This window comes from Xenopus laevis, chromosome 8L (genome assembly GCF_017654675.1).
Source record: "Xenopus laevis strain J_2021 chromosome 8L, Xenopus_laevis_v10.1, whole genome shotgun sequence".
Classification (NCBI taxonomy): domain Eukaryota; kingdom Metazoa; phylum Chordata; class Amphibia; order Anura; family Pipidae; genus Xenopus; species Xenopus laevis.
The window spans coordinates 112,588,032-112,615,791 of record NC_054385.1 but is presented as its reverse complement, the minus strand read 5'-3'; the positions used below and the strand labels follow the sequence as shown (position 1 = coordinate 112,615,791).

Sequence of the window (27,760 nt, the reverse complement as noted above, 5' to 3'; positions counted from 1 at the left end):
ATATCCCCTCCATATTTTTGTATTAGAATTTAGTTCCCATCAGCCTTTATGGCTCCTGTGTTACTATCCCAATACCCTTATAATTTAATCTTTTAAAGTCGTTTCTTCTGTGTTCCCTGTACTAGTGCACACAGATCCAATGGTTTCATACAGGTCCTGGATACAGTACCGGTCTGTTTCCCCAGCCCCCAATACGTACAGTATCTGTACCAGCCTGCAACCCCCCTTATCCACTACAGTACAAGGTCCAGTGTGTCTTTTGGAGTGATTATTGGTGCCAGCCCCCTCCCCAAAAAGCAAGGGCTGCTCTGGGAGGAGTTCATGCATTACAGTGTTGCACCAGTGAACACATTCTCTTCTCCTCCACTGCACTGTAATAGGTACTTGTCCTGCCCTGCTAAGGATCTAACCAATTGCTCAGCACCTCAGAGTTCCCATACTCCTGTGCACCAGCCAATCTGTCAGCATTATTTGAACAGAATGGCATCCAGGGGCCCGGGCTCCTCTACTTGCCCACCAAAGAAGACCAGATACAGAGAAGCATCCAAGTAAGGCTCTATTTCCTGGTATACCAAAGATGTTGGGGGTCACAGAGAGAGGATGAGATCCCTCCAGTGCCTTTAGGTATTGATTTCCTTTGCTTTCTTGCAGATCCGCAGGCAAATCTCTTATTTTCTTCCCTATCTGGTGGCTGTATTTCAGCATAGCACCTTTCTATCACTATCTTATTTACACTTGCCTGGCCCTCCATACTGCTTGAATCATCTGCCCTCCAGCTAGATCAACAAGATCTTTCTTCTTAATCTATGTTGTAGTACACTATATAGGGGCCCATTTACTTAGTTCGAGTGAAGGAATAGAGGAAAATTAAAACCTACCGAGGCCAATGTTAGCCTATGGGGAAGGTCCCCATAGGCTTCCTAACAATTTCCTGATCGAAGGAATATCCTTCGATCGATGAATTAAAATCCTTGGAATCGTTCGATTCGAAGGATTTAATCGTTTGATCGAAGGATTATTCCTTCGATCGTAGGAATATCGAAGTCGAAGGATTTTACTTAATTAACCCTCGATATTCGACCCTAGGTAAATGTGCCCCAATGTGTATTTACCCCTACACACACAGGCTTCAGAAAGGACAACTCAACACTTCCGTATACCATGGAATTCCAACCCGTGACTCTGCAGTTGCCAGCGCACTTCAACAGCCAAAGCTCTCAGGGCAGACTGAAAGTTGCAGGTCAGTAATATTTGCTCAGCCACAGATTTGCTGTCTCTGCCCTAACCATTGTCCATCATCACTCCCTAACATACTGTATGTGTTTGTATGATGTGCATATTAGGAGACTGCTTCCCTTATATATACAGCATTGTATTTATGGAGTCACCACAGATCTCTGTGCCTGTCCAATGTACTGTATACTATAGATGGTATCTTCTCTATAATACTGAAGGTGTCCAAAAACGCTCTGCCTATTCGGTGCAGGATACTAGTGCAACTTCCTCTTACAGGTCACCACTTTCCTGATATTTATGCTTTTAGTATAAGAGAAATGAGGAGAGCACTTAATAAGCATAAATGCTGTGGCTACTTTATTCAATGCCGACCACCAGTACTCGACATGTTTCGGGCTTCTGTGCCCTTTATCAAGTGTAACATACAATCAGAAAAAAAAATTACGCTATTTTTCAGCCTATCACCCTGAAAAAGGAAAAGATGCCAGCGTTTTTTGGGTCTTAGAAAAATTTTCCACAGTTTTTTTAGGAAGTTCTATCTACTCTATTGCACTTCGCCTGGTCTGAGCTGGCGACGGCAAGTCTGGCACAAGAGGTAACGTTCAGTAAAATCTGCATCTTAGTGAATTTGCGTAGTTACGTCCATTCGCCAGAGCGCAAATTCGCCAGGCGTTCGGGAGCAAAGTACAACTAGAGTCTATCTCGTTCTCTAGCAAAGTTACACCGGCGACCGCTAGTAAACCTAGCCTAACCTAAAAGTTGGCAAATTTTCTGCCGCATTAGTCACTTCGCCCTTTAGAAAATTTGCCCCATACCCCCATTTTATTTTTTTCAGGGACTAGAAGAAAATGTTGTAAAATCCAGGAAAATGTACAATCATTGAAATGTATTAGGCGTAATATATGGGTGGGACCACAAAAAAAATTTGTAAAATGGAGGAAAAACTTAAAGGAAAACTATAAACCCTGAATAATGTAGGTCTCTATAAAAAGATATTGCATAAAACAGCTCATATGTAAAACCCTGCTTCATATACATAAACTATTTTCATAATAATATACTTTTTTAGTAGTATGTGCCACTGGGTAATCCTAAATAGAAAATTCCCATTTTTAAGAACTAAGGGTTGCCCCCTGGGTTCCTAGGATTCACGGTGCACACAAACTATACATGTTAGGTCACATGAGCTAATTAATGGACAAAGTTCCATCTTTTGCTCCCACACTTCTTCCTGTTACTGTTAGAGCTGCAGTATTTCTGGTCAGGTGATCTCTACTCTGAGGCAGCAAGCCTACAGCTGCAAAGATCTCATTATCGAATTGAGCAGAATTAGAAGGTTGTAATATGTAAATACACAGTAGGCGTAGCAGATGTCTGTCACAAGTTGGAGCAGCATTACTCAGCTCTAGGGCAGCTGGGAGTTGCTGTGCAGGATCCCCGCCCCCTGAGAGTGGAGGAAGAGAAGACTAGCTGGAGGCAGAGACATAGGAAAGAAATGTATGCGTCAGGTTACAAGAAAACCCCTATGGCATCAAAGGGTGCGGAAGAAAAGAAGGTCATTCCCAGGACTCTGAAGAGCAAAGTGGGCACTTTTCAGGGAAGAGGAAACCCAAGGGAGTCCATTGAGAAACTGCCTATTGAGCTGGGGCTCCACAGCAGGTCAGTGATCCAGCAAGCATCTATAGTAAGGTTATGTTAAATTCCCTGCCAATAAACTTTCCAAGTATTCAACGAGTTACAACAAAGTCTGTCCCCCCGCCAGTCTACCTGCTCTCTCATATTGCAGAGACACAGGACTCTAGTAGCGCCTAACAGCAAAGTCAGTCCAGTTTCTGTTGTACACATACTGTATGTCCACTATAACTTCCCAATGTATATTCCCTTTTCCAGTGGTTTTAATGTTTGGAGGAACTGGAGCTTGCAACTGGGGTGGGGGAGCCCCAGTGGGCCCTGGACACCACAGTCCAACACTGGGCATCTTGGTAACAAAAGGGATCTAAAATACAAAAACTTTTTATTGTTAGACATTAAAGGGGAAGTTCACCTTCCTTTTTTTTAGTTCAATTGTTTTTGATTAGACTCCAGAATTAACCATTTTTTCAGCTGTATTTTTTTTATATTTCATTGCTGTATTTTAATTTTTTTTTCTGATTCCCATTAGCAGCTCAGAACGCCAGGTTGCTGTTGAAATCTGTTACACACTGCTATAATAGTCAATACATTTCTCAGCAGCATCAGACAGGGTTGCCATCAGAGGGGACAGGAGGGCTCCCAGTTAGGGGTCTCTGTGGAAGAGGAGATCTCTGTGAAATGAATGCAACACATGTATGGGCTGTAACAGATACTCGCTGACTGACATTCTTAAAGCTCGCAGAGCATACTCAGTAAGGGCTGTAGCTGACTCTGTAAGAAATGGATCAAATAATAGATCATTAGTAACAATGTAGACAGCCGCTAAAAGACTCCCTTCCTTACCGAACTGTTCCTGGAAAACAAGAGCGTGGATATAATGTAATTTTAGATACAGTAATGCCCCGATTTTACATTTCCCAGGGGTCCGCGTCAAAATGGCATACATTCCGGGAAAACATTAAAGGGGAACTATTGTGAAAATGAAAATTGAATATAAATTTCATCATACTGAAATAAGAAACTTTCTAAATGCAATCAATTCACTTTTCTTCATTCTTTCTGAAATGATCAAGTTCATGTTCATTATCCCTCTCTTAGCATCTGTTTCTATCTTTTAGCAGATGAATTAGAACTCACTCAAATAACTGATTCCAGTACAAACAAAATCTAAAAAAAAATAACTGGCTTTTGCAAAAATTCTGCATGTAGAGAGACATGATGTCTGGCAATTTTAATAGAGTGAGATCTAATACATCTTCTAGGCAAAAGGACCCCTATAAGCTTATATTGGATCTAATTGTCAATGCTTATCTGACACTCAACTCCTGCATGAAGAGAGAATGAAGAGAAACAGATGCTGAGAGAGGGATAGTGAAGATAAACTTGATCATTTCAGAAAAGGTACAGAATTTTTAGAAAGAAAAAAAGCAGCTAGCCTCAATGGGACCCGCATCAATTCCGGGAAATTGTAAAATGCAGGGATGCAAAATGTAGGCTCTGCTGTATCGGTTTAAACCTGTTGCTTATGAGCATTGTGTTTAAAATTGCTTTTGTGTGCAGAAAGCCCGGGCTAAATGGCAGATTCTACAGAAAACAGCGGCCCATCGTGGATGATGTGGTCATGGTGAAGGTCCTGGCCATCTTTGAATATGGAGCCTACGTTATGCTGTTGGAATACAATGGCATTAAAGGTATGATCTATCTCAAGGAACTCTCCAGCAAGCGCATCCGCTCAGTTAAGAGGATTCTCAAGCTGCACAGGAAAGTGTGCCTCAAGGTGATCAAGGTTGATCAGGACACAGGTAATTCATGTGATAACATACCAACATGTTGAGTCAATCGAATGTGTTCAATTCTTACTTACCGCCTTCTTTTTCAAATTTATTGCCAGAAACTAAAATGGTTCATTTTTACTTGTTCGTATTCCATTTTCCCCATAGAGCTTGCAGTTTTATGTAATTCTGGCATTTTCTGATTATCCATAAATCTTAGTTCCGGTTGTATTTCTCTGTCCCTCTTCTGCTTGATAAGGAGACATGGGCAGGGAGCGCTGCCTTCTGCCTCTTATAGCCCTGAATGCAGAGGAAAACAAACGTTCTAGAGGGCAAAGGAAAAAAATCGAGCAATTGATATAAAGGCTTAATTGAATATAATGATTGCCGTTATTATTATATTTATTATAATTTAAGGGGTGGTTCACCTTTAAGTTACATTTTAGTATGTTATAGAATGGTCAATGCTAAGCAACTTTTCAATTGGTTTCAGTGTTTATTTTTTATAGTTTTTAAATTATTTTCCTTCTTCTTCTGACTCGTTCAAGCTTTCAAAAGGGGGTCACTGACCCCAGCTTAAAACAAATGTTCTGTAAGGCTACAAATGTATTGTTATTCCTACTTTGTATAATTTTGTATAATTCATCTTTATATTCAGGCCTCTCCCATTCATATTCCAGTCTATTTTTCAAATCAATGCATGGTTGCTAGGGGAATTTGGACCCTAGCAACCAGATTGCTGACATCACAAACTGGAGAGCAGCTGAATAAAAGCTAAATAACTCCAAAACCACAAATTATAAAAAATGAAAACCAATTGCAAATTGTCTCAGAATATCCCTCTCTACATCATACTAAGAGTTAGCTCAAAGGTGAACAACCCCTTTAATAAATAAAAAAAAAGAAACAAATTGGCATTAGTTATGAGTGAATTCATTCGCCAGCGATGGATTTGTGTCCAAATTTCCGAAATTTGCCATGTGCGAATTTTGTCGCAAAACTGTTGCCGAAATCTCACTGCTGAAAAATTTGCAGAGAAAAAAATGCCCATAAGAAAAAAATGCCCATTGGCTTTAATGCATTTGGAGCAAGAAAAATTGTAAAAGTAAAAATTTTCGCACCATTGGCTTCAATGCATTTCGTAAACTTTCTGCCATTTCTTGAAATTTTCCCAGTTTCACGAATTTGCTATCAAAGTGGCAGATTCAGGACAGATTCGCTCATCACTAATAAGCATTACTGAGCTTTATGTCCTAAGGCTAATGGCAGGGGATTTCATTCCTTCTTGTGGTATTGTACAGATCAGCCTTGGCTGGCATTTTGTAGGCAGTGTGTGCCATTTACCCAAACCTAGAAATAGAATAGGTCTGCTCTATCATGTTCTGACAAAAAGAACAGAAAATATACTTTATTACGATTTATGATATTTATGAGGAACGGCAATGTCCTAGGCTGTTTTCCATTCATTCATCCGTTATTGTTGCTGTGATGCAATCTCATTGTAGGGGGTCACTGACCCCAGAAGCCAAAAAACAGAAGTTAATAAAGGGTTAGTGACACTTTCCACAATCGATATGTATTCCTGTCCATTTAATAAGCTATCAGGCTCCAATCTTCCTTGTTGTGCCCCCTGCCTCTCCCCATTGACAGGCCTAGGGTTACTATACCCCTCAAACAATGTAGGTCTCTATAAAAAAACTGTAAATTGCAAAAACAGCTCATATGTAAAACCCTGCTTCATGTAAATAAACCATTTTCATAATGATGTACTTTTTAGTAGTATGTGCCATTGGCAAATCTTAAATAGAAAATTGGCATTTTAAAAAATAAGGGCCGTCGCCTGGGATTGTATAATTCACAGTGCACACAAACAAACCATACTTATTAGGTCACATGAGCCAATTAACAGACAGAGTTGTGTCTTTTGCTTCCACACGTCTTCCTGTTACAGTTAGAGCTGCAGTATTTCTGGTCAGGTGATCTCTAAGGCAGCATCACAGACCATCACAAAATCGTGGTTCAAGGCAAGAGATGTAAAACGGCAATATTTCTTAAATATATATTCCAGTTTGATAAGATTCTTTAATATGCCACTTAATATGATATAAACTATCTGTTGCTCAAGAATTCATTATGGGGGTATAGTTTTTCTTTAACACCTAAACAGTATGGGTTTTCTTAGGGCTATTTGCTTCACAACATCAGTTCAGGTTTTATGCCCCCAAATGTCATGACCCCAACCTAGGGTTGCCATCTTTTAAAAATAATCTTACTGACCAGTGGGGGCGTGATGTAAATAGGTGGGATGATAATGGTGAGGGGCGGGGCAATGACATCACCAGCCCCCCAGATTTTTGCCGCCCTGGCCTTTGTGGCCTGCCCACAAATCCAGGCCTGATGTTTTCATTGTATTGTATTGGTGAGCAATAGTAATGGCGAATCTGTCCCATTTCACTATGCTGAAAAATTCGCAAAATGCATTGAAGTCAATGGGTGTTTTTTTCCAACCATGCTCCTCACAAGTGAACAACACAGGTCTGTGGGGGTGAGGGGGTGTTCAGTTGGAAGTAAGATAAACCGGATAGCTTGTTAAAGGCTGGAATTAGCAGCCATCAAGACCTTTCCACTTTTATTATTTGTACTGTTATAGGGAGCATTCCCCTTGTGAAACATTAATGTATGTACTGCATATTGTTCTAGGTTATATTTACTTGTCTAAAAGACGGGTTACACCAGAACAAGTAAAGAAATGTGAAGATAAGTACAAAAAATCTAAAACTGTAAGTTGATTGAATAAAATGGCTTCATTTAGAATATTATATTGGATGGTGATTATTTCCACTTTGTCATTACAGCTCCCTGCTAAAGTATTCAGCCCCTCTAATCGATATCTTAGGCTGGTGCCACACGCAGTGGATTCTCAGCTTGAGGACAAATGTAGGCCGACAATCCGCCACTAAAACTTTTTGATGTGCCTGTACCTTGAGCCATTTCATGGGGCCAGATTTTTTTGTAGAGTTTCATCAGTATTCACCGTCATGTCCCTTCACCCTCAATAATTTAGATAATTTTACGTAGCAGCTTCAAAATGTCCATCTCCTTCAACTGTAATTTCCATTGGCATCACCAACAGATCCAGCATTTCACTATTTGTAACAGTTTAAATGCCGGCGTCAGCCACTTGCCAAGTTGTTACACTTTTAGTGGACTCCATTAAAATGTCACTGTGACTTACTGGTTTGACTTCAATACCTGGAAGGGCTTTGATTGGTTAAGATCTTCTCCCCTTATTGGTAATGAGTGGGAGATACCAGAGAGATTGGGGCAAATTCACTAAGATTCGAAGTTGCGCCAGGCGCAACTTCGCCGCACTTCGCCGCAGTTCGCCAGGCGTAGTTTCGCCAGTGCTCCGCAAATTCACTAAAATCCGAAGTTGCGCTCAGGGGTAGCGTAAGGTTGCGAAGTTGCGCTAGCGTTGATTCGCTATGTAAAGCGAAGTTACGCTAGTGAAGGCTAATTTGAATACGGCGCCAAATTCAAATTTCAATGGAGGAATACATATCAGCACTACAAATGCCTAGAAAACCTTCAAATCATCAAATAAAAATTTTATTTTGCCCTACACATGTGCCCACTGTCTAGGTAAGTTGCCATGAGTCAGGAAATGTAGGGGGGAAGGAGGGGAGCCCCAAAAAATTTTTTTTTTTTCAGCCTATCACCCATAATGTAGAAAACACGCCAGCGTTTTTTGGGACTTAGAAAAAATTTTGACTTTTTTTTAAACAATCCCTATCTACTCTATTGCGCTTCGACAGGTCTGAGGTGGCGAAGGAAGTCTAGCGTAAAAGGTAGCGTTCAGTACACTGCGCAAGTTAGTGAATTTGCATAGTTACGTCGCTAGCGAAAATTCGCCAGGCGTAAGGGTGCGAAGTAACACTAGCGAAACTACGCCAGCGTTCGTTAGTGAATTTGCGCAGTAACGAAAATGCCAAACGCTAGCGAATTAACGCTAGCGTTCGGCGCTTCAGCGCTTAGTGAATTTGCCCCATAGTCTTTCAGTTGCAGTTGCTCCAAAATTTCCAAAAGTTCAATTTGAGTCCAGGGATCAATAGTACCGGTAATAAGTGTCTGTGTTGGTAAATGTTTCTTTTAAACAGCTACGCTTTGAGTAACTTCTTGGATCAGTTGATATGGAAATTGGTTTTAATGTTATCAGTTCTGGGTATAAGGTTAGTACAGCATTGTAATTCAAAGATTTACTATTACAGACCATGGTGTAAGAATCAGCAGTGAAAGGCATAGAACACATCCTAATATTGTCATTCTTTTTTGACTCCCAGGACCTTCTGCACCATTGAATCTAGTTCTGTCTGGTTTGCCTTAGCCATAGTTTAATATTCTTAAAAGGGGTGGTTCACCTTTAAGTTAACTTTTAGGATGTTATAGAATGGCTAATTCTAAGCAACTCTTCAACAGCCTTAATTTTTTCATTCTTATAGTTTTTGAATTATTTGCCTTATTCTAACTCTTTCCAGTTTTCAAATGGGGGGTCACTGACCCCATCTATAAACAAATGGCTTGTAAGGCTTCAAATTGAATGTTATTGTTACTTTTTATAACTCATATTTCTCATAGGCCTTATCTTACTCAAATTCCAGTCTCTTATTTGAACCACAAATAATAAAAAATGAAAACCAATTGCAAATTGTCTCAGAATATCACTCTCTACATCATACTAAAAGCTAACTCAAAGATGAACAAACCCTTTAAGACTTATTGGAAAGCCATGGAGAATACTATCTGGATACCACAGCGGTGGGGTGCTATAATAACCCTCGTTTCCCCATGGATAGGCGGTGAGGGACTGAAACAATAGATGCATGGCCACTTTTTCAGTTTTGTCTAGAGATGTCGCGAACTGTTCGCCGGCGAACTTGTTCGCGCGAACATCGGGTGTTCGCGCGAACATCGGGTGTTCGCGCTCGCCGGAAGTTCGCGAACGTCGCGCGACGTTCGCCATTTTGGGTTCGCCATTGTTGGCGCTTTTTTTTGCCCTCTCACCCCAGACCAGCAGGTACATGGCAGCCAATCAGGAAGCTCTCCCCTGGACCACTCCCCTTCCCTATAAAAACCGAAGCCCTGCAGCGTTTTTTCACTCTGCCTGTGTGTGCTGAAGAGATAGTGTAGGGAGAGAGCTGCTGCCTGTTAGTGATTTCAGGGACAGTTGAAAGTTTGCTGGCTAGTAATCGTTTTGATACTGCTCTGTTATTGGAGGGACAGAAGTCTGCAGGGGTTTGAGGGACATTTTAGCTTAGGTAGCTTTGCTGGCTAGTAATCTACCTTCTACTGCAGTGCTCTGTATGTAGCTGCAGTGGGCAGCTGTCCTGCTTCTGATCTCATCTGCTGACTGCTGCAATAACAGTAGTCCTTGTAAGGACTGCTTTTATTTATTTTTTTGTTGTTTTACTACTACTACTACTACTACTATAAGAGCCCAGTGCTATTAGTCTAGCAGTGTTGGGGAGTGGGACTGGTGTGCTAATCTGCTGCTCCTAGTAGTTCAGCAGCACCAACTTTAATTTTTTTTTTTTAATATTCATTTTTTTTTTATTTTACTTTTTTTTATTTTACTACCGCTGTAGTAGTGTATAAGTTGACCTTTTAGGCATTATTTGCCCTGTAGGCATTATTTGCACAGTGTTTTCTTCAACCCGCCATCTAGCTGTGTGACCTTGTTCACATTCTGTCTAAATATCCATAATATTACCGTCTCCAGAAAAAACACCGGAGTGACTTTTTTCAAGCAGCCATAATATATTTTACGTAATCCGTATCCACCGCTGTAGTAGTGTATACGTTGACCTTGTAGGCATTATTTGCACACTGTTTTCTTCAACCCGCCATCTAGCTGTGTGAGCTTGTTCACATTTTGTCTAAATATTGATAATATTATCGTCTCTAGAAAAACCACTTGAGTTACTTTTTTTCAAGCAGCATTCATATATTTTACGTAATCCGTATCCACCGCTGTAGTAGTGTATACGTTGACCTTGTAGGCATTATTTGCACACTGTTTTCTTCAACCCGCCATCTAGCTGTGTGAGCTTGTTCACATTTTGTCTAAATATTGATAATATTATCGTCTCTAGAAAAACCACTTGAGTTACTTTTTTTCAAGCAGCATTCATATATTTTACGTAATCCGTATCCACCGCTGTAGTAGTGTATACGTTGACCTTGTAGGCATTATTTGCACACTGTTTTCTTCAACCCGCCATCTAGCTGTGTGTATTATCGTTTCCAGAAAAACCAACTGAGTTTTTGTTGTTGTTGTTGTTTTTTTAAAAATAATGCCAGGCAAAGGCAGGCCGCCACGCAGAGGCCGTGCTAGGGGCCGTGCTGCTATGCAATCCTGTGGCCCTAGCAAATTGCCCAGTTTTAAAAAGCCAATGACCCTGAACTCCCAAAATGCTGAAGAGGTAGTTGACTGGCTTACACAGCACACCCCATCCTCTACCGTTTCTAACTTTACCACAACATCCTCCTCATCCTCCACTGCTATGGCCACCCCACGTAACACTTCCTCCACCACTGGTGCCCCTTCTTCACTGGGGTCAGAGGAGTTATTTTCCCATGAGTTTCTTGAACTGAGTAATGCGCAACCATTATTGCCAGAAGAAGATGAAGGAGATGAGGACCTTACACCAGATTTAATTCTGGCAGAGAACACGATAGAGATGGACATAATGAGTGATGAGGAGGAGGTCCCCGCTGCTGCTTCCTTCTGTGATGTGTCAGAAGAAATTGATGCATCTGAGGAGAATGATGATGAGGAGATTGATGTTTTGTGGGTGCCTAGTAGAAGAGAGCAAGAGGAGGGTAGTTCAGATGGAGAGACGGAGAGTCAGAGAGGCAGTAGGAGAATAAGACTTAGAAGAAGCAGGGAGGACAGCCCGCAGAGATCAGTAGGGCAACAACATGTATCGGCACCTGTGTTCAGCCGGCCAACGCACCCGCCATTGCCGCCAATGCCGCCAACTTCTACTGTTACCGCCAGATCGCACACTTCCAAAAAGTCAGCAGTGTGGGATTTTTTTAATGTGTGTGCCTCTGACAAAAGCATTGTAATTTGCAATGAGTGCAGTCAGAAACTGAGCCTTGGTAAGCCCAACAGCCACATAGGTACAACTTCTATGCGAAGGCACATGAGCGGCAAGCACAAAGCACTTTGGGAGCAACACCTCAAAGGCAACAGGCAAACTAAAAGCCACACTCCTTCTGGTCCAGCATCTTACTGCTCTACCTCTGCTCTCCTTGACCCGTCTGAACCACCCTCCACTCCGCCTTCCACCTTGACCACCTGTTCCCATTCCCAGTCATCTGCCACCAGCCAAGTTTCTGTGAAGGCCATGTTTGAGCGTAAGAAGCCAATGTCTGACTGTCACCCCCTTGCCCGGCGTCTGACAGCTGGCTTGTCTGCACTCTTAGCCCGCCAGCTTTTACCATACCAGCTGGTGGACTCTGAGGCCTTCCGCAAATTTGTAGCAATTGGGACACCGCAGTGGAAGGTACCCAGCCGCAATTTTTTTCTAAAAAGGGAATACCACACCTGTACCAACATGTGCAGAGCCAAGTTACCGCATCTCTGTCACTTAGTGTTGGGCCAAAGGTCCATATGACTACTGACGCATGGTCCTCCAAGCATGGTCAGGGCAGGTATGTCACCTACACTGCCCACTGGGTGAACTTGGTAATGGCTGGGAAGCAGGGAATGGGTAGCTCAACAACAACAGTGGAGTTGGTGTCACCGCCACGGATTGCACGCGGTTCTGCCACCACCTCTACTCCTCCATCGCTCTCTACCTCGTCTTCTTCTTCTTCTTACTCTGCTGCTGGGTCCTCCTTCTCCTCCTCCACACCTGTGCACCCCCAGCTCCCCCTAGGCTATTCGACGTGCCAGGTACGCCGTTGTCACGCTGTCTTGGGGATGACGTGCCTGGAAAGCAAAAACCATACCGGATCTGTACTCCTGTCATCTCTGCAGTCACAGGCCGATCGGTGGCTGACCCCACACCAACTGCAGATCGGAAAAGTGGTGTGTGACAATGGAAGCAATCTGTTGGCAGCGTTGAGACTAGGCAATTTAACACATGTGCCCTGCATGGCACATGTGTTAAATTTAATAGTCCAACGTTTTGTCTCCAAGTACCCAGGATTCCAGGACGTTCTCACCCAGTCCAGAAAGGTGTCGGCCCATTTCAGACGTTCCTACACAGCCATGGCACGCCTTGCTGACATTCAGCAGCGCTACAACATGCCAGTCAGGCGTTTGATTTCTGACAGCCAGACTCGCTGGAATTCAACGCTCCTTATGTTGGAACGTCTGCTGCAACAACAAAGGGCCGTCAACGAGTACCTTTTTGAACTGGGTGGTAGGACTGGATCTGCACAGCTGGGGATTTTTTTCCCCCGTTACTGGGTGCTTATGCGCGATGCCTGCAGGCTCATGCGACCTTTTGAAGAGGTGACAAATATGGTCAGTCGCACCGAAGGCACCATCAGCGACCTAATACCCTTCGCTTTCTTCCTGGAGCGTGCCGTGCGACGAGTGACAGATGAGGCTGTAGACCAGCGTGACGAGGAGCTGGAAGCGCACGATTTCTGGTCGGAATCACCAGAACGAACCCAGGCACCTGCTGCAACGCAGGGAGAGGTGCCAGAAGTGGAGTCAGAGGAGGAAGGTGGCTTTGTGGAGGAGGAGGAGGAGGACCAACAGGAGCAGGCTTCCCAGGGGGCTAGTGGTGACCTTTTGGGGACCCCTGGTCTTGTACGTGGCTGGGGGGAGGAGACCGTGGATGATGCAGTCCTTGATAATGAGGAAGCGGAGATGGATAGCTCTGCATCCAACCTTGTGAGAATGGGGTCTTTCATGCTGTCATGCCTGTTGAAGGACCCCCGTATCAAGAGGCTTAAGGAGAAGGACCTGTACTGGGTCGCAACGCTACTAGACCCTCGGTACAAGCATAAAGTGTCAGAAATGTTACCAACATACCACAAGTCCGAAAAGATGCGGCATTTACAAACCAGCCTGCAAAACATGTTGTACAATGCTTTTAAGGGTGATGTCACTTCAGGAACTCATCAACATTCCAGGGGCAGAGGTGCCAGTAATCCTGCCACGAGCACACCTGCAAGGACAAAGCCCTTTGGCCAGTCTGTAACGTCAGACATGCAAATGTTTTTCTGTCCAAGGCAGCGCCACAACCCTTCTGGATCCACCCTCAAAGAACGCCTCGACCGGCAGGTAGCGGACTACCTGGCATTAACTGCAGATATCGACACTCTGAGGAGCGATGAACCCCTGGACTACTGGGTGCGCAGGCTTGATCTGTGGCCAGAGCTGTCACAATTTGCCATGAACCTCTTGTCTTGCCCAGCCTCAAGTGTGCTCTCAGAAAGGACCTTCAGTGCAGCAGGAGGGATTGTAACTGAGAAGAGAACTCGCCTAGGTCACAAAAGTGTCGATTACCTGACCTTTATTAAAATGAATGAGGGGTGGATCTCGGAGGGTTACTGCACGCCGGAAGACTTGTTCTGACTTCTATGCAGCTGTCCTTCTCTTCAAGCCTCATGACTCCACACACAGCTGTCCTTTAGCGTCCTCCTCCTCCCTCCGCCACCGTTACAAACTAGGGTGCAAACCCTACTGGTTTAATTTTTTCTGGCCTCTGTGCTTCAGTGGCTGCAACCAAAAAAACTGGGCAAACAATGTCTACAAGGTCAACGTATGGCAAAAAATGACTATTTTCAGCATTTATATGGCATATTTTTTCTGGCAACTGTGCTTCAGTGGCTGCGTCCAAAAAAATGCATATTTTCTGCATTTATATGGCATAATTTTTCTGGCCTCTGTGCTTCAGTGGCTGCAACCAAAAAAATGCATATTTTCAGCATTTATATGGCATAATTTTTCTGGCCTCTGTGCTTCAGTGGCTGCAACCAAAAAAATTTATATTTTCAGCATTTATATGGCATAATTTTCTGGCCTCTGTGCTTCAGTGGCTGCAACCAAAAAAATGCATATTTTCAGCATTTATATGGCATAATTTTTCTGGCAACTGTGCTTCAGTGGCTGCGACCAAAAAAATGACTATTTTCAGCATTTATATGGCATATTTTTTCTGGCCTCTGTGCTTCAGTGGCTGCGGCCAAAAAAACTGGGCAAACAATGCCTACAAGGTCAACGACGTTGACCTTGTAGGCATTGTTTGCCCAGTTTTTTTGGCCGCAGCCACTGAAGCACAGAGGCCAGAAAAAATATGCCATATAAATGCTGAAAATAGTCATTTTTTGCCATACGTTGACTCAACGTATATGGCAAAAAATGACTATTTTCAGCATTTATATGGCATATTTTTTCTGGCAACTGTGCTTCAGTGGCTGCGACCAAAAAAACTGGGCAAACAATGCCTACAAGGTCAACGTATGGCAAAAAATGACTATTTTCAGCATTTATATGGCATATTTTTTCTGGCAACTGTGCTTCAGTGGCTGCAACCAAAAAAACTGGGCAAACAATGTCTACAAGGTCAACGTATGGCGAAAAATGACTATTTTCAGCATTTATATGGCATATTTTTTCTGGCAACTGTGCTTCAGTGGCTGCGTCCAAAAAAACTGGGCAAACAATGCCTACAAGGTCAACGTATGGCAGTTGTTTAAAGAGAACAGTAGATTACTAGCCAGCAAAGCTACCTAAGCTAAAATGTCCCTCAAATCCCTGCAGACTTCTGTCCCTCCAATACAGAGCAGTATCAAGCAGATTACTAGCCAGCAAACTTACTATCATCTGTCCCTGAAATCACTAACAGCTCTCCCCCTACACTATCTCTTCCAAGCACACACAGGCAGATTTTTCAGATACATTTTTGCCCTTGATCCCCCTCTGGCATGCCACTGTCCAGGTCGTTGCACCCTTTAAACAACTTTAAAATCATTTTTCTGGCCAGAAATGTCTTTTCTAGATGTTAAAGTTCGCCTTCCCATTGAAGTCTATGGGGTTCGCGAACCGTTCGCGAACCGCTCGCGTTTTTGCGCAAGTTCGCGAATATGTTCGCAAACTTTTTTTCCGACGTTCGCTACATCCCTAGTTTTGTCCACATTTTTCAGTTTGGGCTTCAGTTTTGTGAGAGCCACTTCAATACCTACACATATTTTTACAAATTTGTAGGTATGCTTTGGATCATTGTCTCCCTGTAAGATTAAGTTAGGGCCAAGTTTCTGTCTGTCTTAATAGCCTCACTCTTCTTCCTCCATACATAGCAATGATCATTAGGGACAAAAAGGTCTATTTTATTTCATCTGACCAGAGAACCCTTTTCCATTGTGATCTACAAACTTCTGTCTAGCATATTTATGACAGGCTAGCAGCAGGGACTTCTTTCTTTCAGGTTACATTAATGAATAACGCTCTATAATTATATTGAAAAATATATGTTGTTACTTTGGTATCTAATGCCTCCATCTCCCGTGCGATTTGTTCAGTTGGACCTTTTGGTGCAACTTCCATTTAACTAATGATTAAGACAATTGTGTAGTCAGAAGCTTCTACATGCCTTTACATCACATTATGGAATCTTCAAGTCTGTTTAAAGAGAAGGTTAACTTGGCGTATGTAAACTGACCCAAAAGAAATCAGGTACAGGTATGGGATCCGTTATCTGGAAACCGGTTATCCAGAAAGCTCCGAATTATGGAAAGGCCATCTTTCATAGACTCCATTTCAACCAAATAAAATGTTTTCACTGTAATAATAAAATAGTGCCTTGTACTTGATCCCAACAAGATATACTAATCCTTATTGCAAGCAAAACCAGCCTATTGGGTTTATTTAATGTTTACATGGTTTTCTAGTAGACTTAAGGTTTGAAGATCCAAATTACAGAAAGATTAGTTTTCCGGAAAATCCCAGGTCCGGAGCATTCTTGATAACAGGTTCCATATCTGAATATAAAATTCAAAAGTAATTGAACCTATAACAAAACCTATATATTGTGGTAGATTTCAGGGTATCCCTTTTTTCAGACTTAATCCCTATCATAAGTGAGTGTCTCCTACAATACGCACTCTCTCACTCTACCTCATACAACCCGGAAGCACAGAGTCAGGGATGTACACAGAAAGCTGGTCCGGGGAGATTCAGTTTGTGGGGAAAAAGGAATAACTCACTCCGTTAGAATACTGATGTCTATTAGAGTTACTGGCTGTGTTAAATATGCAACCGTTGAGTGCCTCAGCTACACCTAACCAATCAGGCAGACGTATGTGGGAATGGACAGCCAATGAAAAAAAGCATGTCTGCCCCCAGTCAGTATTAAGGCACATTTATCTGGAATAGTAGTACAGACAGGGAAGCAGCTTGCTTGGCAGGTTGCATGATTTTTATACAGAGAACACAGTGTGCTGATGCTGCTATACATATTACTGGGGTCTTTGTGTAACGAGTAGCTGCATTTGCTTTTTATTATGTAGCCATTATTTCAGCAGAATAAGCACATTCAAGGTGCTATCAGAACCATGTTTTCTTGTGGGGCTATATGCAAGGGGAACATTTCCTGCAGCAGGACCCACCATCAGTAACCATGGGGCTTACATTCTATTACATTAGTAGGGCCCATCCCCCAAGGGACCCCGATTATTACTATTAGTCCCCTGGGCAGAGGGTGCTGCCAACAAATTGCTAATGGAAAAATAATGGTAACCAGGCTTGGACTGAGCTTCAGAATAGACCCTGGCATTTCAGGTACACAGAGGCCCACCAACCCACTAAATAGTGACTGGCATTATACAGCAGCCCCTCTTGCCAGAATCTAAAGATTTCTAGTCCGAACCTGCTTACAACCGAGCCAATGATACACCCCAACTATGCCTTATTATGCAAAAATTATGCCAATGATTCACTCAAAATGTCTCTAAAGACGCCTTTTCTTGTATTCCCTTTGAAAAAATTAAATAAAGAAAAACATTTTGTTTTCCATTTGTCTTTTAACTTGGATTGTATGTAAAAACATGCATTGCATCCATGTAGGAGGGGGGCTACTCTAAATGATTAGGAATCTTTAACAAGGTAATGTGTATTTCATTAGATTTTCAGGATAATGTGTCAAGTAGCAACGGTACTGGGCAACACAGAGGATGCGGAACTAGAAAGTCTATGTGCAAGAACTGCATGGGTGTTTGATGACAAATACAACTCTCCCGGATATGGAGCCTACGCTGCATTTCAACACGCTGTCTTGTAAGCAATATTCCACCTCTCCTTCCATTTATTTGTTGTTTGTGTTTTATTTTAACTTTTAATACCTTAGTCATGTTTCCAAAGGATCTTATAATTTTGCTTTAGTAGTTATGTGATAGCTCAACCAATGGATTGGGATCCAAAATGTTTCTCCCTGCCACTTTTCTGGTCTTTGAAGCAGGACTGTGCTGTCTAAATTGACTACAGAACATCATCTGATTTGTTATTTTTCCTACTTTAATCCTGTAATTTAAATCTGAATGGTTTGTTTTAGATCATTGCATTGAAATGAACAATCACTATCATCACGATCGTACAAGAAATAAAATCTGATTGTCTATGGCCACCTTTATGGTGGTTTTCCATAATCTTCTTTAGTAGAAGAGGCATTTTTCCTACTTTTTGGGTCTCGGAACTGATTCTGAGGTTTACCTGGGTCTCCTGAACGAAAAGGTTAAAGGCATGGTTCACCTTTAATTAACTTTTAGTATGTAATGGAATGGCCAATTCTAAGCATCTTTTCATTTGGTCTTCATTTTTTATTTTTTTGTAGTTTTTAAAATATTTGCCTTCTTCTTTGGACTCTTTCCAGTTTTCAAATGGGGGTCACTGACCACATCTAAAAACAAATGCTCTGTAAGGCTACATATTTATCGTTATTGCTACTTTTTATTACTCATATTTTTATTCAGGCCTCTCCTATTCATATTCCAGTCTTCTATTCAGACCAATGCATGGTTGCTAGGGGAATTTGGACCCTAGCAACCAGACTGATTAAATTTATTAGTAATTATTAGTAAATATATTACTGTTCAATTAAGTATGGGCATGTATGGCTAACTTTTGAATATCTAGGGATTATAAGAGGCAGCAAGAATCTTTTCCTTGAGCCAATGCACTAATTCTGGACTAATAAAAGCAATCAGGAAATGTTTTCTTATATAGCAGATTAGTTGCTTTCAATCATACATGGCTATTTTTGTTTCAGTGACCCCTCAGTTCTCGATGGCCTGACCTTAAAGGAAGAAGAAAGGCGTGTTCTTATTGACACCATTAACTGCCGACTGGTGCCACCAGTTTTGAAAATGCAAGCAGGTGAGTTCTGTGTTTGTGCTTCCAAACCTGCACCTTTACATGCAGACTTGAAAAAAAAAATAAAAAATAAAAAGTGAATGTACTTTTCTTAAAAGAGAACTAAATCATGTTTTGGGATTCTGTACCAGCCCAAGTTGACCACAACCCTTTAGCAGCAAAGATCTGTGTCTCCAAATGTTAGTGGCACCAGTAGCTCCCCATCTTCTTTTTCTGCTGATCGGCTAACACTAAAAGTCCTTAACAATGAAGCCCCTCCTTATATTTCATCTCTGATCTCGAAATATACTCCTTCACTCAACCTTCTCTCTACTTCTGATTTTTGCCTCTCTTCTCTCATCACTTCTGCTCATTCTCATTTACAAGACTTCTCTCTGGGCTTCTGCTTTGTCTGGAACTCTCTGCCTCGAGCTGTCAGACTTTCTCCTTCCTTCCAAACCTTTAAACACTCCCTAAAGACCCACCTGTTTAGGTAAACTTATTCAATGTATCTTTTATAATCATAAATAAATTTGTTTCTATAATCCTTACGTCTCAATTGTACCCTAACCCTTTAGTTTGTAAATAGTGATGTGCAGGTCAAGAAAAACCCGCACCCGACCTAAGCATACACCTACCCGACCAGCACCCACCTGCACCCGGCTTCCCCCTCCATTTATAAACCTGAGCCTATAAAACATCAAGCAAGAAGTCGGAAACCCGGCAGTCTTAAGGTTGCAGGCGGGGAGAGCAGGCAGAAGAGCTTAACCCAACCTGCAAGAGGAACAGCTATGTCGGCCCAAACCCTTCCAAACCCGCTGGTAAACCAACAGGTCCCGCGGGTATTGGCCCACACATCACTATTTGTAAACTCTAGTTTGTAAGGCCCTCTAATCTTATAGTACCCTTGTTTGTTATTTACCGTTTCTTCCCTGTTCGTTATCTAATGTAAAGCACTGTGTAACTGGTTGGCGCTATATAAATAAATGATGATGATGATGATGATTCACTGCACATCATCTGGGCTGCTGTCAGTTACTGAGCTTAGGAATAGACTCGCAATGTGCTGCATACATAGAAATAAAAATCTTGCATCAGAATCTAATAATTAGCCCTGTAGCATCAGCTTCTAGGACATGTGACCCTCATTTTCTGCTTGATGACTTGCCAAAACCCCTAAGATTATGTTCTCAACAGCTGCCCAGGGCACAATGAGTCACTGACTCTCCTAACAACATGTAGTCTAGATTTGAAGACCTTAAAGGAGAAGGAAAGGTTAAAACTAAGTAAGCCTTATCAGAAAGGTCCACCTAAATATATCAGTAAACCCTCAAAGTAATGCTGCTCTGTCAAAATAAACACTGCATTTCTTCCCTTCTATTGTGTACGCATGGACTTCTGTATCAAACTTCCTGCCTTCAGCTTAAACCTCCTTGCCCCGGGCGTGAGCATGCTCAGTTTGCTCCTCTTCCCCCCCTTCTTTGCTGTAATCTGAGCCCAGAGCTATAAATGAGCAGGGACAGACTCAGGCAGGAAGTGATGTCACACCAAGCTAATACTGCAGCTGCTATCCTAAACAAACAGAGAGCTTGTAGAGCTTTATGGTAAAACATTCTACAGAATAAATAAAGCATTCTAGCTTGCACTATTGCAGCTATCTATAAAATGCCTCCATAGCTTTCCTCCTCCTTTAATCATTACTGATATGTAGACTCTGAATCTTTATATATTCAGTATATAAAATACTGTCTGGTGTGTTCTGCAGCATTAATATAAAGTCATCCAGGGTAAGAATTCATGTTACCTTAAAATACAGAAGTTTTATTTGAAATCCTGCAGCAGAGTAAGGGAGCATTTTGTGGATAACCCCACTCAACATTCCATGTAAGCCATGCACCCTTCTATGTTCATACAGCAAAGTTTAGAGAAAGGGGAATTTATTTGTATGCAAATGCTTAATTCAGTACTTACTTGGACCAGATCTGGATCTGGTGAGTTAAAGACATAGTATGGCTCCATGGGGAACGAGGCTAACCAGATATTCATTCTAATCTAATAATCATAATGATTCTCGTCTCTGAATTTATTTTTCCACCTGGAGTCTAATTCAATGTTTTTCTTTATATGTAAGATGTTGAAGTGGCATGCTATAGGTATGAAGGCATCGATGCTGTAAAAGATGCACTGAGAGCAGGGCTGAGCTGTTCCACGGAGAACATGCCAATTAAGGTAAGAGGTCTCTAGGGAAGGGCACTACCCAATAGTAGTGCTTTTATTAATATTTCCAAACAAGATATTTAGGATGAGTAGCTAAATGATGTGAAGGATGTGTATAGAGAAATGTGGGATTACTTGGGAATTTGATAAGAGTTTAGAAGCAGCAAGTTAAATGCTTTATAATTATTTTAGGGTGAGAAAACCAACTGTGTTTCTTGAGACTGAAGTCTGTGGCAAACTTGACAGTGTGGGATTTTTATTTCTGGTCTCTTGCACCGAAAATGATTTGTAATTACGTTTGTCTTGAATGTATTCGTTACGTTTGTCTTGAATGTATTTCACTCTCAAGACCAAGAGTAAAAGGCTATCCCATTACCCAATTATACTCTTGAGGCCGTTGCAAGTCCTAGGATTACCTGTAGCTTCATATTGCCATTTATAGTCTTAAATTGGTCTGCTTTCTGGGGACATTAACACATTAACACGTCAGTTCAGTTGGCTTCAGATTGTTCACCAGAAACAAAGACTTTTTCAGTTACTTTCCATTTTCTATTTTCTATTTCTATTAACTTTCCATTTTTCACCATACAGCTCGGGGAAGGGGACTCTGTAAATGGTATATTGGTACATTTTTTTGATAAATTTTTTTGTCTTTTATTTTGTAACTTTATTTTTATTTTTGTTTGTGAAGACATGTTACATTAAAGAGATACATCTAGCATATTTCAGTAAAGCATCACTTCAGAGCACACAGTCATGTAGATTTCTTATCTTTGTCCCTGCTGAGCAGAATCCCTGAGTTTAGCTGTTAGAATTGATACAATCGTTGTTAATATTCCAAGGACACTGCTGAGAAATGTATCACTAATGTAGCAAATTGTAACAGTTCAGAATTTGCACCTGAATTACTGAGACTGGAACATTAAACCTTCAACTTCAATTTTGGAAAAACGGTAAAACATAAATGAAAGTAGTGAAAATGTTTAAGTGCACAACGTTTTTCTCACTCCAAATGCATTAAAGTCAATAAGTGTTTTTTCTTGTGCTGACTTTTTTTCAAATGCATTAAAGTCAATAGTCGTTTGTCTTGACGACTTTTTTGTCTTGGCAACTCCTTGTCCAAACGCATCAGTCAATGGACTCTTTTTCTTGCTGTGACTTTTTTGTTGCAGCAAATTTTCCCGAAATATTTTCAGATGGCGAAATGCGGAATTGCTCAGAGAATCCATTCCTGCTGAAAATATTCACTACACGAAAACCAATTGACATTTCTGGTGAACAGTCTGAATGGAAAAACAAGTGGAAAAAAATTCAATCCTCTATTACTAATTGCGCAACAAGTGGTGCCTGAAAGTTTGTGAACCCTTTTGGATTTCCAATATGTCTGCATAAGTATGACCTAAAACCTGATCTGTTTTTCATGTATCTCATTAAACCAGACAATGGGAACCCCGTAATATAGATGAGTAAAGACATAATACTTTTTTTGCATGGCAGGGTTGCAAACCACTACAAGTTTAGGATTCATTATCTGGAAACCCATTATCCTGAAAGCTCTGAATTACGGAAAGGCCATCTCTGATAGATAAAAATGATTTCCTTTTTCTCTGTAATAATAAAACAGTAGCCTGTACTTAATCCCAACTAAGATATAATTAATCCTTATTGGAAGCAAAATCAGCCTATTGGGGTTATTTAATGCTAAAATGATTTTTTAGTAGACTTAAGGTATGAAGATCCATTTTACTTAAAGATCCCTTATCTGGAAAACCTCAGGTCCCAAGCATTCTGGATAACAGGCCCCATACCTGTACTATGCAAAAACAGTATTGCTGCTAGTAAGTTGCATTGATGGATGTGGGTGCTGTTCTTATATGATATCAAATTTGGATCCAGGACCTGGGTGCAGTCCAAAAAGCAGGATACAACAGAAGAGAAATGTTATTGGTAGGCAACATATCATACTTATCATCAGCTGTCTGAACCAAAAAAAGCTTAGAAAATTGACCTAGACTATAGGGACAAATAGTTTGACATAGCCAGTGCACCCTCAGTATGTTGAATCTACTTCTCCATGCAAATGCACTGACTTTGATGGTAGTATATACAGAAAGTGTGGATCCAATATATAATGCAAACATTTTGCATGTGAGCATTGTTACAATTCTGTTGTTTTTGTGAATAATTTATTATTTAATAATTTATCATTTATAATTTAACAAGTTTCCTTAATGATTTAATTATTTGTGATTCAGATCAATCTCATTGCTTCCCCTTGTTATGCAATATCTACAACTACCCAGAAGAGAGAAGAAGGCCTTTTTGCTTTAAACCGAGCAATGCAGGTTATCAAGGAAAAGATTGAGGAGAAAAAAGGAATATTTAATGTCCAAATGGAGGTAACAGTTTGCATTATTATATGTTAACAAAGGTTGAATGACGTGACTATCTTCCATAACATAAAAAAATGTGTTTTTGTGCCTCTCACGGCATTGTAAAAGAACAGTTAAAAAGAAGCACTGATTTTAACCCCCTCAAGAACACAGGTGGAAACAGACAGGTCCTTCAAGATCAGAAAGTTATCCACCCACACCTGTTTCCAGTGTTGATATGATAATATGCAGAGTTGGCATAACACCAATCTGTAGTTAAAGGTTAAATAAAAAGAAACACTCCCTGGCCAATCAGAACTTCTTTATTGAAACAATTTACTATTTTAGCAGTGACTCACTTCTGGAGTCAACACTATGGAAGGGGTGTTGTCACCAACACTGTTGTGTAGTTTTCTCTGCACCTACTTTCTACCAGCATGGCTGGCACTCAACTTCTTCCTCACCTTTATATGACATAAAAAAAAAATTACCCTGCTCATCCGCAGGCTTGTAATCAATGTAAATATGCTTATACTGTAAATCAATAAAGTAGAAACAACAACAAATTGTGGGACTGGCCCATTGGGATACCAGGAAAACTCCCGATGGGCCCAGGTGTCAGGGGGTCCTTGTGCTGCTAAGGATTTGTCCTATTTCATGGCCATTACCTATTTCTTTGAAAACAAAGAGGCTAAATAGATGGAACAATCGATTATAGTATGTAAAGAATAGAGACCAGGAGAATAGAGGTTGAGTGAGGAGAGGAAGAATAATAATAATACTGAGAGTGGGCCTCTGGTCTATGGTTATATGTTAATTGCCTTATCACTCCAAAGCAGTGCTGGAAATACAATCCCTAAAAAATACAAATACCTAAAAAATGCATAACACGGTGGTTTTGCACTTTTTCCCATAAGCATTAGTAGCTACATTCAACAGCTAACAATAGCTCTGTGCCACTTCCATTGTTTGTTTTTCTTTTTGCTCCCACCCTTCCATTTGTTCCCCCAAACAAATTCTGCCTGCCTCTGTTTGGAACAAGTGGCAGCTAGCCACACCACCATCCACCTATGCCGCCCTACATGTTTCGCCGTTGTCGTGGCTACATAAGGGGCATCACTTATGCCCCTGATGAAGCCGTGACAACAGCAAAACGCAAAGTGCTGAGGCTCCTTTTCATGTGTTTTAACTGAAAAAAGGTGGTTAGAGTTGGCCTCTGTTTCCGGACAGGTATCCATGCTTTTTCTCTGCCTCTATTTATCCTCTCGTTTTATTTTACATATATTATTTATCAGTTTATGACTGAGTGGTGGTGCATTGGAGAGTAGACATGCTGAGCCATCATTGTTTAGTAATCAGCTGTTGGTAAACTTTTACCCTTTCTTCCTACAAGTTTTCACTTGATCCAGCCTGACAACGAGATATATAACTCCTTCCAACATAGAAGAGCCTGTATAACCATACAATACACAAAAGCCATGAATATCTTGTAAATTATATTTTTATAAACAGTGATGTCATCAATTATTAATGGTGAGTAGTGATGTCATTTCTGTCACATGACTCACTAAAACTTGAGTATTATAATAAATAAAGTACCCCTTGTTGGAAAATATGAGGATATTAGAAGTAACCTCGGAGTTCCATGACCTGTATAAAAGCATGAAACTCCTCTGTGACTTATAATATCCTCATAATTTACAATAGGGGGTACTTTATTCACCATATAATTGGTGTAGTACTCTCCCAAGTTCCCTTTTGGTAATGTGTGCTCTTCTTGTGTTAAGCCTAAGGTAATCACGACTACAGAAGAACTACAGCTTGCACAACTGCTGAAGCGACAATAGAGAGAGGATGATAAAGAAGAACTTTGAAGCAATCATTCAGAAATCTGAGATTCAAGAACTATTTTCTTCTTCTGGAAGTCTCCTCAGTTCTTTGAAGATCACAAACATACTCTGTATATCAAATGCACTTTTATTCCAGGATGTTTTGTTAGGAAAGAAAACGTTCCTGTTCCTAAATAATGATTTCAAGCTACAGAAATGGGGCCCGTTATCCAGAATGCTTGGAACCTGGGGTTTCCAGATAAACGTTTCCATAATTTGGATCTCCATACCTTAAATCTACAAAATCTACAAAAAATATATTTACATGATTTGATTGGCAAATGACAATGCAAAACTCACACACCATTTCTTGCAGAACACTGCAACTTTATGTATATTGATTCATGCCAAGTGTGTAAGGGGATACACAGAGCAATTGGTGTGAATGTTACTGTTACTGTACTGAAATGTGTAGGAGTGATGTGAAGTAAATATGTTAATGTTATAAATCTGTGTTTAAAACAAAAGTAATGAGAATAATTGCAATGTGTTAGAATGGCCACTAGATGTAATTTTTTTTGTAGTTTACACTCCAGCCACTAGAGGTAGAGTGCACAGGGTATAAAAAGAGAGGACACAATATCTTTCTTCTCTTTCACAATGTTGGGAACGTCCGGTCGGTGCCCACCTCACAAACAGGTCTACTTGTCACCTTAACAGGTTAATCAGTAAGCCCTGTTTACTAATGTCGGCACTTGAAACCAAAGTGCCTTTTGTACCAAGTTGATGTTTTTACAGTTATTGTTCTGACACACATTTTAAAAGAGAGTACCTGTATTTTATAAACCAAAAAGAACACAAGGGACTTCTCCCCACACTACATGTGTCTAACAAAATCTATGAGCAAAATGATAATAATTAAATGTCAAAGTAAAATAAAAAGCAATTTTTATTCACCACCATGCCATATTGAAACAGTGAGATTAAAACCATTTAAAATAATAAGCAGCGCTGCATATAGAGCTGAAGGGATCCCTTCTAAGAGGACAGAAACCCAAAAGCTGGTTACCTGTATTTTACTGCACTTCCTACCTATTGTTTCAACAAGAAAATGGCATTTTTATGTGTAACTCATAACGTAAAGGGGTTCAGCTCCCCATTAATAAGATCTAAGGCTTTTAGGCAGTATAACAATATAAAAACAGACATTGTTTTTTTGCAAGAGACCTATTTCTCTAGGTCTTCCTTTCCAAAATATTTTCACCATGCTTACTGGAAAGTTTACCTGGCCTCTTCAGAGAGTAAACATGGAGGGGTTGCAATATATATATATCCATAATAAAGTTAATTTCCCTTTAGAGATCTAGAAAAACAGATCTAGAGGGGAGATATTTAATTCTAAACTGTTATATACAAGATATCTTAGTAACCTTAGCAGTGGTGTACGGCCCAAATGACAACAAAAAGGCCTTCTACAACAAATTTTTCCCTCTTTTGGAGGAATTTAGTAGTGGCCCAACTATGCTCAGAGGGGACTTTAATGAAGTAGTAAACCCTATTAATGACAGACAAACCAAAGCAACTTCACAAACAATTAGACCTAGGAACCCACATTACTTTGCAAAATTGCTAGAAAAAAATAGGCTTGTGGATGTTTGGCGAGAATGTCATCCCCAAGTCAAAGACTACACATATTTTTCCCCTCCCCATAACTCTAATTCGAGAATTAATATGTTTATTTTAGACCAAAGGTTACTACCACAAATCATTCAGTCCAACATCCGAACCTGTGTTTGGTCTGACCACTCCATAGTAACTTTACATATCTCCAATCTGGTGAATAAACCCTCTACTTACCGCTGGAGGCTTGATGATAGCATGTTGTCTGACCCCCAAATAAAGCATGGTATAGAAAACGAATTGAAGCAATATTTTCTAACTAATGATACTTTAAATGTAACTAGCCCCACATTATGGTCTGCCCACAAAGCCTACATAAGAGGGATTTTTATACAAACAAAAGCAAGGCAAATCAAGGCAAAAAATAAAAAAATAACTGATCTCTCCCTCCAATTGCATACTAAAGAAGAACAGCTCAAACTAACCCCAAATAGGATGTTAGAAAACTGCAATGGGTGAAACAAAAATTTTTTCAGAAGGCCAATCAAGCTGACAAGCTCGCAGATTTTCGAACAAATCTTCACAATCCCCCTTTACGCAGATTAGAAACAGTAAGGGCCTTTTAACAGCTAATCCAGTCAAGATAGTTGAAGAATTCAGCTCCTACTATCAATCCCTTTATCAAGCACAGGCCTTAAAAGCGGAGAAAATACT

The 27,760-nt window shown here is 40.7% G+C and overlaps 1 protein-coding gene across 4 annotated transcripts; it reads left to right on the top strand.

Annotated features, from left to right (window-relative positions):
- The first annotated feature begins 328 nt into the window (after positions 1–328).
- LOC108699292 (eukaryotic translation initiation factor 2 subunit 1) lies at positions 329–25,953 on the top strand. 4 transcript variants are annotated; one of them, XM_041573419.1, is made up of 9 exons: positions 329–548; positions 1,127–1,240; positions 4,429–4,670; positions 7,341–7,420; positions 17,786–17,937; positions 18,926–19,032; positions 21,140–21,237; positions 23,481–23,624; positions 24,991–25,124. In XM_041573419.1, the coding sequence occupies exons 1-9, from the start codon at positions 481–483 to the stop codon at positions 25,009–25,011; spliced, it is 1,026 nt and encodes a 341-aa protein (XP_041429353.1). In that variant the 5' UTR covers positions 329–480; the 3' UTR covers positions 25,012–25,124. The 4 variants fall into 4 exon arrangements, with proteins under 4 accessions (XP_041429353.1, XP_041429352.1, XP_041429354.1 ...); XM_041573418.1 differs by lacking the exon at positions 24,991–25,124 and adding an exon at positions 25,385–25,953 and having other exon boundaries at positions 334–548; XM_041573420.1 differs by lacking the exon at positions 24,991–25,124 and adding an exon at positions 25,385–25,953 and having other exon boundaries at positions 334–548; positions 1,087–1,240.
- The last annotated feature ends 1,807 nt before the right edge of the window (positions 25,954–27,760 follow it).

Bases quoted from the DNA above. Each gene is read 5' to 3' on its own strand.
- LOC108699292 (XM_041573418.1), top strand. From the start codon at position 481: ATGGCATCCAGGGGCCCGGGCTCCTCTACTTGCCCACCAAAGAAGACC. The intron at 4,671-7,340 runs GTAATTCATGTG...ATATTGTTCTAG, and splicing joins CAAGGTTGATCAGGACACAG to GTTATATTTACTTGTCTAAA. The intron at 17,938-18,925 runs GTAAGCAATATT...TTTTTGTTTCAG, and splicing joins GCATTTCAACACGCTGTCTT to TGACCCCTCAGTTCTCGATG.